The sequence below is a fragment of the Aulostomus chinensis genome, chromosome 10 (assembly GCF_037954235.1).
Source record: "Aulostomus chinensis isolate RoL2024-O1b breed Wild chromosome 10, RoL_Achi_v1.0, whole genome shotgun sequence".
In the NCBI taxonomy this organism is placed as follows: Eukaryota; Metazoa; Chordata; class Actinopteri; order Syngnathiformes; family Aulostomidae; genus Aulostomus; species Aulostomus chinensis.
The window spans coordinates 18,889,029-18,905,447 of record NC_141329.1 but is presented as its reverse complement, the minus strand read 5'-3'; the positions used below and the strand labels follow the sequence as shown (position 1 = coordinate 18,905,447).

Below are 16,419 nucleotides of genomic sequence, written 5' to 3'. Positions count from 1 at the left end.
GGAGAGGAGGGAAGGGCTCCATGTAACCTGATGTGTCCCCCAGCAGTCTAAGCCTGTAGCAGCATAGCTATCAATGGTTCAGAGCTACCTGAACCAGTCCTAACTGAAGGCTCTGTCATAGAGGAAGGAAGTCATTACACTCCCTGCATTCTCAGCATCACAGCAGCTCACTCACAAACTATCTCACACACCTGCTGAGGTGCTGCAGGGCCTCAGGAGACACGCACACCACTAAAACAAAGAGGTACAGGCTCTCACATGTAATATAAAAGTGTAAATAGTTTTTTTTTTTAACTGATTTTAAAAACCATAGATAAAAATGTTGCAAATGTCTTAATCCAACTTTAATATTGTCCTCTTCCTTTATATGTTTTGGCAAGTGTCAAACACTGCTTATGTACAATACCACCACTACTTGTGTTGGAGTGAGAGAAAAGTTTTCTGCACCCTTAGAAAAAACCTGATTTAACATATTTTTGTCTGATTTAACAGTTGTGTTTCATTTTTTAGGGAGTGTTAAGATATTTATGTTCAAATGTAGGGAGTAGGATTGAGAAGATGTTGAGAAATAGTATGCACAGACAATAAAAAAAACAAAAACAAAATTAAAGTATTTGTTCATCCCCCGCCTAGCCATTGCTTACCTTGCTGATTATGGTTGTGCCACTGTGGGTACTATTTTTGATCTTCTTGAACTGCTGTTAAATGTAGTGTTTTGTCTGATGAGCACAGCCTTTTGCATAATTACTTCTTCTTTCTTTTTCACGTTCAAGTAAAGTAATTTGAAAATAATAGATGGATCAAAAACACGATTGGAGATGAAGTATTTCTTAACCTGGGATGTTAAAAAAAAAAAAGGTAATCCTCCAGTCTGTCTCAATATGTAAAAATTCTTCAGCAACTTGAAATTGTTCCCGATAAGCATGTGGTCTCGTAAGTCTGACTCAGCAGATACTCAGCCAGCTTCTTTAAAGAGGAAATTAAGATTTTTTTTGTTAGATGCATTTCTGAGGAAATGACTGAGTGTGTGAATAATCATGCTTGGAGGCATCCAAACTAAAAAAAAAAAAGAAAGAAAAAAGGAAGCATTATTTTTGCTTTTTAAGGGAACAAGTCATTCAAGATTCTCTGACATTTCAAGCTCAGCTATAAATAAGTGATACCAAATGAGCTGCCAAGTTTCATTGTTTTTCTCATGTTGGGAATGTGGCAGCTCATTTGAGTCACCCTGCAGTCTTTTCTCTCTCCCTGGGCACTTAATGGACTCAGTGGCACGACAACAAAACCCAGACTGACGTTTTATTAATTTCTCTGATGTACTGACATCACAGTACAACAGCAAAGGGGTGGAATGGACATGTACGCTTAGCAGGTGAGTGAAACTGCAGAACAAAGGGCACTGACGCACACAGAAACAGCTACGGACACTAAAGACTGGTTTCTATTGCAGTCAAGTAGATTAAATATCAAACATGCCCACTCGTGTGATTGACAGTAACAATATGAAGAGCAAATCTAAGTCTACTGTACTCAGGTTTGTTAAAATTAAAAACCTACTGCTGACAACTTCTTGTAAGTCAGGTCGTCTACCCAAAAATCACACTAAAAAAAAAAAAAAAATCAAAATGCCTACAGTACATAATTTCAGTGGAGTCACAGATGATTTACTACAACAGACAGCAAGTTATGGAAGGTTTCCACAAGGCAAAACTGATTTAAGTCTTTTTATGCTACATGCTAACAGAGCATCACCTTCTAATGACCCCTTAGATTTAAGATTAATGCTAGCAGCATTTACAAACAAATATGTAGGAATGTTAACTGGCTCCCATTGACTAACACCTTGACCAGCAAGGCCTGCAGGTTTAAATGGAGAGGGCAAATTAAGAATCAAGACTACAAATGGCTCTAAATTCATCACAGTGCAAAGAGCTGGAGCAAAGGAAGCTAAGTGCTAAGCTCTAACTCTGGGAAAGTTAAAACTTTTTAGGAAATATTCATGTTTTTAATGTCAAAAAAGTTACATTACAATACAAGTATCTGTACAGTTAATATGTTGCTGTACTGGCTAACTGTCAGTTAGCTTAGCATAACAAGGGGAAACAGCTTGCAAAACTGTTTCACTGAACGAACAAAAGAAATCAATTGCTGCTGTTTCGTAGGAGTCTATGTACCCGCCGTATTTTGGTGGCAGCAGTGTGGCCAGGACTACAAGTCTCTACTCCCCCACCCTGCCAAGAAATGATCAGAGCCCCAGATAAGCGTCATCCACCCTTCATGCTAAGCCTTCCCTTCAACTGGACAGAGAGGACAGTATAAATGTGCTTCATGATGCAGACTTTCCCGTCTTCATATTAGGTCTTCTTCTAGCTTCACCTGAACCACATTAGAGGGGCTGTCCTGCGGCTCCGACTGCAGAGTCTGGTTCTCGTTGACCAGCCTGTTGAACTGCAAGTCGCTATAATGGGAGAAGTCCTGAGTGTACAAGCCAAAGTTCTGGTTTAGGTTCGCATCCATGTTTGTAAATGTAGAATTGCCATCGGACACCTGGTCGAAGCCAGAGGGCATCGACGAGATGAAGGTCGGGTCAGAAAACATGTCCCGCAATGCAGGTGACTCAAGCAGCTGATTGATGAGAGTCATTTCATCGCTGCCAATGTTTGGCTCCTCTGGAGACATCATCAGCGGTGCCTGCAGGAAGTGGAAGGACGGCTCGGCTGCTGGTGTGCACTCTGCTGCAGATACAGAAATTAATTACTGAAGAGGAGATAAACTCCAGCCAGAAATACATTCAAGGCATTAATATGAATCCCAATATCTTGAATTTAAAAAAAAAAAATCTAAATTTTTGCCAGCGAAAGAAAAGATTTTAAGATGTTTCTGGATAATTAGAGGGGGAAAGACAGATTTGATCCTAACTTAGATCAAAAACTTTTAAAATAGAAGATACAGTAGAAAAGCCTCTGTAACTAAACTAATTCTATGGGTTTACGTTGGGTATAAACTAGAATGCTATCAATACTACAATGTTATACTACGATTAAAACTGGATGTTCTGATGAGTCAACTGTAATGGGATTTTCATACTCAAACCATTCTATAGATAGCAAGACGGTCTAATTCCATAAAAACTTAAAACATCTTTCCTCTGTTGTGTCTCTGTTCCTCTTTTTACTTTTAATATCACGTTTTCATACTTGTGAGACTGTGAGATACTGTCGAAAGTCATGACAAAAGTCAGTGAGTTATTTTACAGTATATCTCCTCACTGCCTCAACACTCCGTGAGGAGAAAGTGAACATTAAAAGTGAAGGACTCACCTGTCATACAAGGTTTCTCTCTGAAGCTGATGTCTGATTTTATTTTTCTCTTCCGTTTCACTGCGTAAGGATCTGTAATCGGAAAAGATCCGAAAAATCAGCAAACGTAGGAAAAATTAACCTCCTGTCAGTGTGTATCATCCATAATAACATATTGGCTTTTTTATCCAGAGAGATTTCAAACCTGGGTTGTACGGATGATACGTGAAGGTGACCGGCTCGCTTTCCATCTGGTCCGAGAGACGCCGCAAGGTGACGCTGACGTCAACTTCTTCTGTAATGTCCTGGTCCTGGTAGGGCGGAGTCTTGAACACAATGGCAATCTGTCGGTGCACGTCTGTCTGGGCAAATTCTCCACTTGCTTTCCACGACCCTCGCCTGAAGATGATCTCGATGTCATCTGTGGACCATTAAGAGAGGCATTAGATGGGAATTGTATTTATCCTTTAATGTTCTTCCCATTTCAGCATATATATTTTCATGTCTCGTAACCCAAAAAGGGGATTTAACTGTGAGGAATTACATTTTACAGAGCCTTCCTATTGTGGGAAAAAACAGCATGATTTCTATTTTACAATTGTATTTATTTCTGAGCACAATTCCAGTCACTGGTCGCAATTTATTCTTCCTCTAAGTGTATCCACTGGTGGCAGCTATGATTTCATGTTAGCATCTCGCCTAGCTAGGTATTTAAGTAACTGCATTTTGTGACCTAGTGCAGTACATGCAGATTTGAATTCTGGAGTACAGCTCAGCCACGCTGAGGGCAGTTATTTAAACTTACTTCACAAACACTCAAATCCCATACTGATCTGTCACCTACTTTCTTTCTTTTTAAACTAGTTTCATTAGGTTTAGGAGTGTCTCCAGAATGCGAAGCTGCATGTACCACAATAAAAACCAATACTCCATATCTCTTAGTTTTTCCCACCAAAACGTGTTCCATTGCATTTGCTTGGGAAGTAAGAGGTCATTTTCCAAAACCAAAGTGACACAACGTCTGTTATGTGCAGTGGACCAGGCTAAGTGTCCACATTAAATCAGGGCCGTCACAAGTTTCTCCGTGTCCTTTCAGAGATGAAATCAGGGGCAGCCAAGTTGTGATTGGGCAGTGGGTGGACCAATCAGCTCATAGAAATGGCAGAGTCTGATTTACACTATCACACAGTTTCAAAAAAGGGCAGGGAAACTCCACTTTACCAATATGGTCATGGCAGCAAAAGCACAGTAACAGCAGTGCTAAAAGCCTGATGAGTTGCTTATATGACAGGAACAACAAAACCATGAGATATGGCAACGGGACATAAGGTTTGAAAAAAAAAAAAATTATGACCAGGCATGGAGTATCTGTACCAGCCATTAAGATCATTGGGATTAAAATTAAAAAAAAAAAAAAAAAAAGTGAATGCAGAAAATTTAGCCAAAAAGTTGATAATCCAACCCACAATTTCATGTTCGGGCAGTTATTTAGGAGCTGTCATGTTTATTTAAAGAAAATGACCATAATATGTTGCATTTTGTTTCCTTAAAAGTAAAACCCCAAATTTAATTGATCTTTCTTGAGATTTGGAAGTTAATACAAGCAGAGGGGCGCTTTTTGGACTCAGTGACCAGGTTGGAACAGTTCTCAGCTGGATGTTTTAGAGACTTAGATCCAATAAAATGTGACTTTTTTTTTTTTTCATGGGCAACACAACAGATACTCGACTCTACCGACTGACGTGTCAGCACATCAGATACTATATTGGTGGAACACCACTAACCGGTCAATATCGCATTCATATGGTATGCTTCTCTCACCTTTCTGTACTTTGTCACAAAGCATGTAGATCTCCGTCTTTCCGGAGCAGGGGCCTCTATAATGGTTCAACTGGCTGATCTTAAGCTGTGATGTAGTTGTGGCTTCTAAAATGGAAACGCACAATAGCAAAAGATGTTTAGAATCAGGAAACACAGAAATAATATCTGGTACATTATGGTGTGGTTAATAAATAAAGAGAGTGTGTCTCACTCTTGTCATAGATGGGGTTGGACACCACAGGGCTGAGGCAGTCCTTCCTGCCGTCTTCCCACTCAAGCTCACACTGGAAACACAGACGCACTGCATTCATGTCCATATCTTCAATGCCCTTTGAGTGACCCGCTGAGAAGACACACACATCATCACTATATGTTTCAAGAAGTCACATCCTCCTTTTGTATAAGGAAAGATATCATTTGGTGAAGTTGGGAGCTGTCTTACTTTGAAAGGGGTCAATATTTTGGCTTTTTCTCTTCTGAAGCGATACATCCAGCTCTTTCCTCCTCACACACTGAATGCCCAGGTTAGAGAAACTGTTGAAACAGGCACACCACATTTTTGATGATGATCAGAAAAAGAGGTCTTAGAGAAAAGAGCAAAAATAACATGTCATGACATAAGAGATGGATGTGTACCTGTGACGTCGGTTGCTATGAGGATTCAGTGTCACCACGCATATTCCTGATCCGTTAGGGCAGTCTTTTCCCACAAGGCAGTGGGGGTGTGGCCGGTGTGGAGGGTCTTTGGTCACCAAGGAGACGGTAACTGTGACCTTCTTTAGGTGTTCAATGGGACCCTGAATCTGAATGTGAAAATAGGTAAGGAAGACAAAAAAAAGAAAAGAAAAGGCGGGGGGGGGGGTAAATACATCATCCAACCACAGAGAATGAGAATTTTCTTGGTGCTTCTTTGTGCCTCCTCACACACACACACACACGTGCACACACACACGTGCACACACACACACACACACACACACACACACACACACACACACACACACACACACACACACACCAAGATTTAAGGTCTGATACACAATAGTTTCAAAAGCACTGCAATATAGAGATTTATATAATTTATATAAATGTGTGTAAGCTTTATATACTTAATATAAAGATGAAAATATCCAGAGTAGCTAACAAATTGTTCATACTCCTTTTTTGTGCATTTATTTGGTAAATTAGAAGATTCCTTCAGGTTTTAACAGATCTCGCTTCAAGAAATAATTTGAAATAAATTGAAGACCTACATGATGGACATATCTGGAAAAAAAAAAAAACGTTCAGAAGTTTAGCCCATGCTGTCTGTATCCCTCTACTTAAGTAGGTATTAAAAGTCTCATTTTGCAGTTACCAATTTAACAATAAAAATTTCATCCGGGTTTGTAAAAAACAAAAAACAAACAAAAAACAAATTAGACCTGAAAAAAACCGGTACAGATAAATTTTTCTAACATAAAACTGTAATATTTACCTAATCCAAATGCTTTTATTCTGAGCTTCGTAAGTGTGTGATGGTCTTCTATGTGTTGAAGATGAGTGTCAGAGTGTGGAAGTAGGGCATCATAAACCATGTCTTCGACCACACATGGTTTGGGTTTTGTGGGGACTTTCTGATTTTGACTCTAACCCACATCTTCTCGTTCCACCCATTTGCATCAGTTGAGATGGGATGGGCTGGGGTGAAAGGGTACACACCAACCAAGATCAGCTAGTAAATCCCCCTTTTCAGGTCCACAATAAAACCCACATTCAGCTGAAAGACATAGATTAGCTGCTTAGTAGACGTAATGTACCTCTATTGCAGGCTGAGTCTTGTTGGTTTCGGTGCCCGATGCCCCCAGAATGCTGCCTGCCGAGCGCCCCTCACACTCATAGCGAAATCTCATGCCTCTTTCTTTGGGCTCCTCCACTACCACCAGTTTGGGTTTCTCCAGGATCCGCTCCAGCATCTCTGTCTCACACTGCCCCTGAGAGGAGAAGGTGCCAGAAGTTTTCGAGGGAAGCAAACATGAAGAACCCCGAGCGCGGCGAGAGGAGGCAGCCCGGGAAGGATGAGACATTTCCCTGGAAGAGCACGACTGCTGCAGGGGCTGAGGAAATGTGCAGCTTGACTGGAGAAACAAACAGAAACATAACTTCAATAACCCATCCAGAATGGAAACTTCTGCTGTTACCAAGATGGACACTTGAATAGGACGCAACTAAGAACAGATGCAATATATGTTGGAGGAACGGGAACCATCTTGAAGTCTGTCAGATTTATCAGTTTAATTTCCTTTTGCAGATTATTCCACCTGTCTGGAGCAGAAACATAAAGGCCTGGCACAAAACTGCCCTTTTATAAATAGCAAATGTACACGCACAAAGAAATCACAACACAAACCTTACGGTCAGAACGACTATTCCTCCGGTGTATCACACCTGCCTCACTTCAGGAAGACAACAGGGCCGACAATATGAACCAAATCATTTCCTGAGCAGAAAATCATTACAACTATTAAAAAAGCAATTCACCGAGATGCACGCACACCTGACTCTTTACAGGGAATGTGAGATGACACTCTAATTGGTTGAATCCATGTTACACCATTTGTCACAGGCAGGCTGCTCAACGTTTAACTAATCTGAATATAGTGGACACACCCAAAGGAACTCTTGTTTTAAATTATGTCCAAAAAATCATGTGAATAGGGCCGAACAGCAGATTGATGTCTTCTGACATTCTGAAATAAAAGTAAAAAACTAGAAGAGATTAAATACCGCCACCATGTCAATATGACATCAGACACAGGGAAACCAATGCTTGTGACCACATGACTCCCTTCTCAGATATTGTAGAGCAGAAACATGATAACGGATTACCAGAATAACTTAATAAATACAAATATTCCAATGACTCAAACAGCACTGAGGACAATCAACTCAGGGCTCCAGAGAAGAGTCCATCCATCCATTTTCTTCCGCTTACTCCTATTAAGGCTGGAGCCTATCCCAGCAGCCTTCAGGTGAGAGAAAGGGTTCACCCTGGACAGGTCGCCAGTCCATCGCAGGGCCAACACATAGAGACAGACAACCATTCACACTCACAGCCACACCTACGGTCAATTTAGAGTATCAATCAGCCTCGTCCCCTCTTGATGTCTTTGGAGTGTGGGAGGAAGCTGGAGTACCAGGAGAGAACCCACACAGGAACAGGGAGAACATGGAGACTCCACACAGAAAGATCCAGTGCTACAGCTGAGCCTCAAACCTGGAACCTTCTTGCTGTGAGGCGAGAGTGCGAACCACTGCACCACCGTGCCGCCCCTCAGCGAAGAGTAAGGGTTCAACTAATGTCCAGCTGAACATGATATTTAAAAGAGGTGACAACTTTGACTATCTTCACATCATCAGCGTCAACTCAGTTTCATTTGCATTCAGCAGCAGGCTGAGTTGAGTGAAGTGCTCCATATGAACTGTCATAGTAACATGTGGGTCTGCAATGAAGGGCATTACACAGAAACAGATGTTGTCTTTATTGCTGCTGCTTCTGATGACGACAACGTGTTTGGACTCAGTGATGCCTGCATCACGGCACCATTAAACTGAGCCAGCACGTTCTCCAATCATGCAAGTACTTTCTGTCATTAGAGTTAAATATTTATTCCTTTCTCCTCCTCCTCTTGATGTTATTTTTCCATTACAACACCCACCACCAGCTTGCCCACCCCCACTCATACTTTAATACTCCTCTCTGAGCTGCTTTTACTTTTCTTCCTCTTGTTGATGATCAGTGCCTGAACACATGGCCCGCATGTGATGTAAAAAAAAAAGGCAAAATGACTGCAGAAAAAAAAATCATGCATTATTTTTTGCAATTATTTAAGTTAAGTATGAATCAAACCTGCACAGAACAAATATGTAGAGTCTCTGTTCCTGGTGAAGCAGGCTGAGGTCCTGTTTTTTCTCTCTCGAGCCACAGATGTCTGCTGTCAAAATGCTCCCGTTAGTACCGGCCACCGTGTTAGCCCGGGCATTCCTATTAGCTCTAAAACTCTACAGCTAAACAAAAGCTCAGCAGCCACAGAACAGGAAATAGGAAGTCAGTTCAACCTGACACACATCAACCAATTGGAGAAAGAGCACTGGGCGAAGAATGCAACCTTTCACCCCGGGTGGGTTTGGCTACGAAACACAGAGGATGACAAAATGAAAGTAGGAGTCAAATTACAGGTTTTTTTTTAAAGTCATTCTCCCTCCCTTTCCTCTCTCTCTCTCATCGGCCTCCTTGCACAGAGAAGCATGCTGAGGAGGTGTGTCAGCCTCGATCACAGGCCACAAACACTTTGACTATCAAGAAAAACAGTCAGTCACTGTATTTGTACCATCGCAAATACAGCTAGGGAACCGTGTGCCTTCCATCGCCTGTCTTATCAGATTACAAGTTGTCTGATCTCTCATCTGCCTGTGAACCATATGGTCAGTTTTCTTCCAGCACCTTTAAGTCCTTAGTTAACCTCCAGACCAAAGCTTCAGTCACCTGCTTTTACATCCTAACAAAAGGAGAAAGCTGACAGGCTTTAAAATGAGATAACTTTTCAGGGGGACGTGAAGGTCTGATACACACAGGAATACAGAGAGAAGTAAAAGATTTGGTGGGCTAAAGTGAGAATCTTTCTCAATCTCCACTTTTCTGATGTACTATTGAGTCAACTACTGTAAACACAATCATGTGATCTCCAGGAGGAACAGCTGTTGTAACCATGCAGTAAATAAACACATGAGAAGGCCATGTTTGAACATTTATAGGAGAGCAGATTTGATTAATGATCCAAATTTTGTGTAGCTGTCAGTCTTGAGATTAAAGATAAACATGATCAAATCTGTTGGAAGAGAGCAGTGCTGGAATGTGTTTTCAAACACTGAATTAGGTCAGCATTGTTCCCTTGTCTCAAGGTCAGTGGCAAGATTTTCAGTTGAATATCTCAAACAGGGGCTGTGGGTAACATAAACTTCGGATATTTTCACATTTTGTTATAAGGCATAAAACACATGAGTAAATACAGCAGTCAAGAATCTTAAGTATTTATGTCCTGAAATGACGGTAACTAACAAGCTGATAAGTGTCACTACAGAAGTTGTCGCTGACACTAAAACATTGTCACGTGACAACAGAGGAAGCCTTCAGCTAGATTAGGTGAACGTTAACTTTTACTTGTAACGACTGCCTTTAGGCTTCCAAATAATCAAAGACATTCAGCTGTGGCGGCACGGTGGTGCAGTGGTCTGCACTGTTGCCCCACAGCAAGAAGGTTCCGGGTTCCAGTCCCGGCTCGGGCACAGGATCTTTCTGTGTGGAGTCTGCATGTTCTCCCTGTGCCTGCGTGGGTTCTCTCTGGTACTCCAGCTTCCTCCCACAGTCCAAAGACATCAAGAAGGGACGAGGCTGATTGATACTCTAAATTGACCGTAGGTGTGACTGTGAGTGTGAATGGCTGTCTGTCTCTATGTGTTGGCCCTGTGATGGACTGGCGACCTGTCCAGGGTGAACCCCGCCTCTCACCTGAAGGCTGCTGGGATAGGCTCCAGCCCCCCGGTGACCTTTAACAGGAATAAGTAGAAGAAAATGGATGGATGTTCAGCTGTGAAACTGAACGTGTAAATTTATAACCATTTGTTCGCTTATTGTCTGCAATCATAGAAAATCCAGGATTTAAAAAAAATCTCATCAGTTTCTCGGCGATGCTAACTTCCTTGTTGGCCTACAAGTATATCTCATCCCTGCATCACGCGAACGTTCATGGGACAAACTGCCTAGCAGCCTCCATCAACCTGTCCAGTTGTAGCTGACATCCACGTTGTTCAGACTTTTAATATATTGTGTGAGGAGAAAACAATAAATAAATATCAGAATAGGTTTTAAGTGTTTATTTGGTGAAGTTGTCCCCATCATTCTTCACTTGGGGAGTTGCTGAGATTAACATGAAGGTGGGAAAAAATAGAAAGAATGTCACATTGACCTTGACGTTTTGGATATCAAACATTTCATCATTTAACCTGAAATGTTATCATCCACCTATACCAAATATGAGGGAATACCCAGGAGATATTACTTTCACAAGAAAAGAATGGATGTAGGTATTCTATGTATGCATAGACGGACAACATGAAAACATAATGCCCCTCACCAGGGCTGTTGCCAACACAGAGAAATAAAGGTGAACATCTGTGTGGGACATGCTGACTGTATGTGGCAATGTCAAGCGATACTTCCCACAATGCATTCCTTTCATTTCCAAGGCAAAGTGTGTTTTTCTCAGCAATGACACATCTCACACACAGTAAAACTGTTTTCACAGACTCTTAACAAGAAAGCATGACCCAAGCAGTGTCTTCTTTTGTTCAGCCTTCCCTGCCACAAAGTGGTTAACTCAAATTTATGAAAATGTAGGAAACCTCTAACCAGGGTAGAAACCAGATGAGCCCACACTAACAGACCAGAACAGTGATAACGGACGCCACAATTTCTTAAAAGCCACCCACCTGGCATGTAGTGCCTCTGGATACCAGCACCGGCTGAGATGATGGTGAAGACAAGTTCTGTCGCAGCATCCTGCGGTTCTGACCTTGTGGTTGGGAGAGCAGGTCCACAGGGGGAGGAGGTGGCCCAGGGAGGGGGGCGCCAGATCGGTCACCATCTTCTTTGATAATCTCTTGGATAAGATCTGTAAATAAAACATGGTAAAGTGTCACTAAACCAACGCATAGGAGCTCAAAATAGAGATATAAACCAAATTGTGCGATTGCTTTCATCGTTGAGTGAATACTGAAGCAGTCAAAACTCATTTCTGGCTAACGAGGAAGACTGCAACTAACATGATATCATTTTATTAAATTACATGGAAGAAAGGGCGGTCCTAGGAGAAAATATTTCACAGTACGTGTCTTCTATTCAGTGAGCATTAGAATGTTTGCTTAATAAATCTACTGACGATGAGACAGGATGCATTAAGTACCTGAGTGGTTTACGATCTCTTTCTTTTCCTTGTTTCATGGCTCAGTGTTGTTTATGGAACAGGAACTTTCCCTTTTCATCATCCCAGATTCTAGCACCGTTATTTTCTATTTCACAATGTATTTTACAATAAAGTTTATAAGTTATTACCCCCCCCCCCTCCCATCCGTGCTTGCTAAGTTAAACAAGAACTTGTTCAGTTTTGGAGTAGGTCTGTATCACATGGAGACAAATCGGTCTTCTCACATTTAGTTCCTTGACCCTCTTGGAGTCTTTTGTCTCATTAAAAAACAACAACAACAAAACAGAATAATGAGTCTCTCAATAATGAGCCAGAGTTTGAGAGCTGTCTCTCACTCCCTGAAACTAAGTAGTTAGCTTGGTTACCTTAAACTCCTGACTATTTCAGCTCAGTTTACAAACACTTGATTGACATTTGCTATGAATCTACCTTCTAGCTGCTTTAATATTAAAACATGATTTCCTCATGTTTTGTTTTTTTTTTTAGAAATAAGCTGGAGTCAATGATGGGACCAGTCCACCTTCTGTATCAACACACAGCTGTTGGTCTCATTAAAAACATCATGGACCAAAACATTACAGTCACATAGTGAGTCATGATATATCATTCACATAAAAACACTCAGTGAATCTGGTTTCTACATGGATGCCCTTCCAGTTTAAAAATGACTGTTAACCAGTGCATTCGTACTGGGACGGTTCAGTCCACCATGCATGACTGGTACCAACTAACCAACCAGTCTGGATGTCTGCAGTCCTGGTGAGTACAATATCAACAATCAATGCACTGCAGACCAACTCATCAGCTAACTGAATGTTGAGGGCAACTATTGCGATATGTGTAAATACTCTGTATATCATGTTTTGAATTTAGTATATCTTTGGATATTCACTTGTAATTACATTGATATGGATTGGATTTTATATTTCTGAGATGTGAAGGGTTATTTTTTTTAGTTTTAAGTTTGTTTGTTTTTTCATTACATTTATTCAGGTAGCACAATCAAAGATAACCAAACAACTCGTGGATTACATCTTCTAAATCAGGTCTGAAAGCATGCCTTCACATCCCAGCACACAAGTTCAGGTAAAACAAGCGCTCACTCACCGAAGTCTGACAGGTCTCGCTCTGCAGGAGAAACAAAAAGTAAACAGGTGAACACACAGACCATGAATGTAGGTGGAGGTGAGTCGTAAAGCTGTAAGAGAGAGAGCTAAGAATGGGTGTTGGCCCCTTTTCTCTGCTTAATCACATGGCGATGATGTCAGCCGTCTTACACACACATACACACATTTACCAGAGGTGCCGTTGAAAATGTCCATGTCTTTCATCATCCCGCGTTCTTGTCAGAGACTCGTAAGTCCGCCACCGTGATGATTTGACGTTCGAGATATATCTTTTTGTTCTCGTCGAGACAAACTCTAGTCTTCAAGTTAGAAAGCTCCAGGAACAGTTGTCTCCACTGCGGGTGAAAGCCATCTGTGTTCAATGAAGTGTTTCCTTCAGTTACGTTTCTGCAGCTGCCGCCATCTGATTGGCTGCGGCGATACCTACGCGTAGGTTTGGAAATCCCCACCAAGTCACGCGTCCGCACTCAATCGCTCCAGTCCCGTCCCCTTCTGTCGGACAGTGCAACCAACCGCTCATTTCCTTACTCATTGTGTTTGATCCATAGAATTGATTTAACACCGAAAAGAGAAAAACAAATGTCCGAGAGATACATTCTTATGAGACCTCACTCGAAGGTGTAAAATGACCAGGAGCTACGATAACAAACCTTTACCAAACATACCACTATGTGACTAAGAGTAAGCCTTAAACCACTCCGGAATCGCAGTATTTCTGATTTTTTAGCCAGAATTTCCCCACATTAATGGCGTCTTTCATATTTCTCCTGGTTGCATCATCCCGCTGCTACAATTCCTGGTTCCCGCACAACGGAGGGAGACACAGGAATGTCTGATTCCATCATGAATATTCATCATCGTTAAACTGCATCAACAATACCAGCCTGTTTTGTATCTGGCCTGCAGAAAAGCAAAGATAAACAAAACCCCATACCGTCACGTTTTGAACGTCGACTCAATGTCAACTTTTAAGATTCTGGAGTCACGAAGCGCAGCAGAGACACCCTGTGGCGCCGCGGACAACAGCAGGCTTCTTCAGAGAAGCGGAAAGTGAAATGCAGTAGTTTACAGGAAGCAGGTGGCCTTGAGACATCAAATAAATAACCGAAGTAACTGAATAAAAATTAACTGTAAAGTGAAGGAAATTTGGAAAATAGTTAAGCTTGATGCTCATCACTTGTGCAACTTTCATTATTGTGAAAGTTGTGAAATTAATCCCGAAGACAGAAAAGGCAATGGACTACTGGTATTGATTTACCTCCATGGTAGTTTCAAACACTGAGGTGATTAAAAACTGTATATCTGTTGTCTTACGCCCATTCTCATGTTTCATTGCAACTGTTACACATCGATGTACACACAGAGTTGAGAAAAGAGGGGATTCAAGCTAAAACTCAACAGAGACTCAAAGTCACCCTGAAGATTTAAAGCCTTTTTAAACCAGGGGTGTCCAAACTGGTCCAGTAAGGGCCGCAGGCTGGCTGCAGGTTTTCATTCCAACCAAGCAAAAGCAACACCTGATTCTACTTAGATCAACTAAGCTGTGTCCACACAGCTCATTTGTTGGATCAGGTGTTTTTGCTTGGTTGGAATGAAAACCTGCAGCCACACCAGCCCTTACTGGACCAGTTTGGACACCCCTGATTTAAACAAACTGCAGCCATTCAGAGATTTTTTGATCTAAAAAAAATAGTTCCGGTCGTGTATTGAATTCTGCATGCTGTGAAGACACTTGTAACTGCATCCGGTGCTACCTAGTTTTGCAGCAGAAGTAGAAATTAAAATGTATATACATAAAAACATTCTCCTTGAACCCAGGGAGCTAAGTTCTAAAAATGTGAGGGACAAAAAGAGAGAAAAGCTTTGCGTCGACATTTTAAATCACACTTAACTTTTACTATAAACATGAATGCTCAAAATGTAAGTACCAACATGGAACCCTCTCGGTTTCAAGATTTACAGCCCTCATATTTAAAACAAGAGACACTGTAATTCTTGCAGCACATCTGGTATGGAGCTTGAAACACATTTGAAAAACCGTAATCAAGCTGTTGGTGGGGGCAGGACTTGCAAATCAAATTTGATACTGCTAGACAGTGTTGAGATTGGAAGAGTTAACATGAAAAGCTGAGATTCTGTACAGTTTGAAGACATACAAAATAATAATTTGGTGATTGAAAAACAAAAGTAATTGACAATATTAATATATTTATATTAATACCAACAAGGCTGTTCTTCCTGTTCAAGTTTAAAGTATTAACCGTTTGTTTAAAATTGAAGGTAGTAGTCTCATGGGTAGCGTCTTGTAGTCTGTCCATCTCTCGTGGCTCAGGACATTTCCAGTTTCCTCCTGCAACATGGTGCTCACATGGAATGAAGAGAAAAGTTCACAAGGAATCTACACAAAGAACAAAAGTTGCACTTGGCCTCTTTCTTCCCTATATATAAAAAAAATGTAGAATAACTGCAACCCCTTCCGCTGCCAAAAGTCTACCCCAAGACAAGGTTACCCTCTGGAACTCAAACAGAATACAGTACATCACGTTTTGTTTTACTTCACTTGAACTGCAAAACGAGAGGGTGGGGAACAAAAATAAAAATTTACCAAGTCTACAATGAACATGATTCTCTGTGCATCCGCAGAAATCAGAGGGAACAGTTGAACTGCATTTTTTTTTTGTGGCGTCCATGACAACTAAACAACAACTACCCCCCCTGCCTAATTTCCACAAGTCCTCTTCGCCCTGGCTGCGAGAGCCAGGGAGGCAGATAAGGGCATCGTGTTCTTTAATCGTTCTTCTTCTCTCCCTCTGGTTTGTCCGTTATGGCTGCAGCCGCAGCAGGAGCAGCGTCGGCCGCTTCTGTGTTATTCTTGATGTGGTCAACTCCGCTGGTGCCAAACTCGTTGACCCGGTTTGGGTCAACCCGATAAATCCAGCGCTGGTAAAGGTAGATGAAGAACACAACGTCTGCAGAAGAGGAAACAAGCATTCATTACGCTGGGAAAAAGTACTTTAATCTACAACGCCTCATTTAATCAAAGGGTAACAACTAGCATGTTAACATGCACTCACCTTTTAACAGTCAGCCTTCATTGATTTCATATTACAGGATTCAAGAAACCTCAGCTGTGTCTGAAATTTCATACCA

At 41.4% G+C, this 16,419-nt stretch overlaps 2 protein-coding genes across 8 annotated transcripts in view; both read right to left on the bottom strand.

Moving 5' to 3' along the window:
- Positions 1-1,254: 1,254 nt before the first annotated feature.
- relb (RELB proto-oncogene, NF-kB subunit) lies at positions 1,255-14,247 on the bottom strand. 7 transcript variants are annotated; one of them, XM_086216272.1, is made up of 11 exons: positions 13,434-14,247; positions 13,250-13,270; positions 11,649-11,830; positions 6,920-7,237; positions 5,757-5,923; positions 5,563-5,654; positions 5,332-5,463; positions 5,121-5,225; positions 3,505-3,720; positions 3,321-3,392; positions 1,255-2,735 (listed from the first exon to the last, which is right to left on the bottom strand). In XM_086216272.1, exons 3-11 carry the CDS (start codon positions 11,715-11,717, stop codon positions 2,350-2,352), a joined length of 1,557 nt encoding a protein of 518 aa, XP_086072398.1. In that variant the 5' UTR covers positions 11,718-11,830; positions 13,250-13,270; positions 13,434-14,247; the 3' UTR covers positions 1,255-2,349. The 7 variants fall into 7 exon arrangements, with proteins under 7 accessions (XP_086072398.1, XP_086072394.1, XP_086072393.1 ...); XM_086216268.1 differs by having other exon boundaries at positions 13,250-13,355; positions 13,440-14,247; XM_086216267.1 differs by having other exon boundaries at positions 13,250-13,340; positions 13,440-14,247.
- An 872-nt stretch (positions 14,248-15,119) lies between these two features.
- Positions 15,120-16,419, bottom strand: part of clptm1 (CLPTM1 regulator of GABA type A receptor forward trafficking) — a 12,888-nt gene continuing 11,588 nt past the window's right edge. The window contains exon 14 of the mRNA XM_086215190.1: positions 15,120-16,238. Within this exon, the coding sequence (XP_086071316.1) occupies positions 16,057-16,238 (182 nt within the window). The 3' untranslated portion in view covers positions 15,120-16,056. The remainder of the gene's footprint in view (positions 16,239-16,419) is intronic.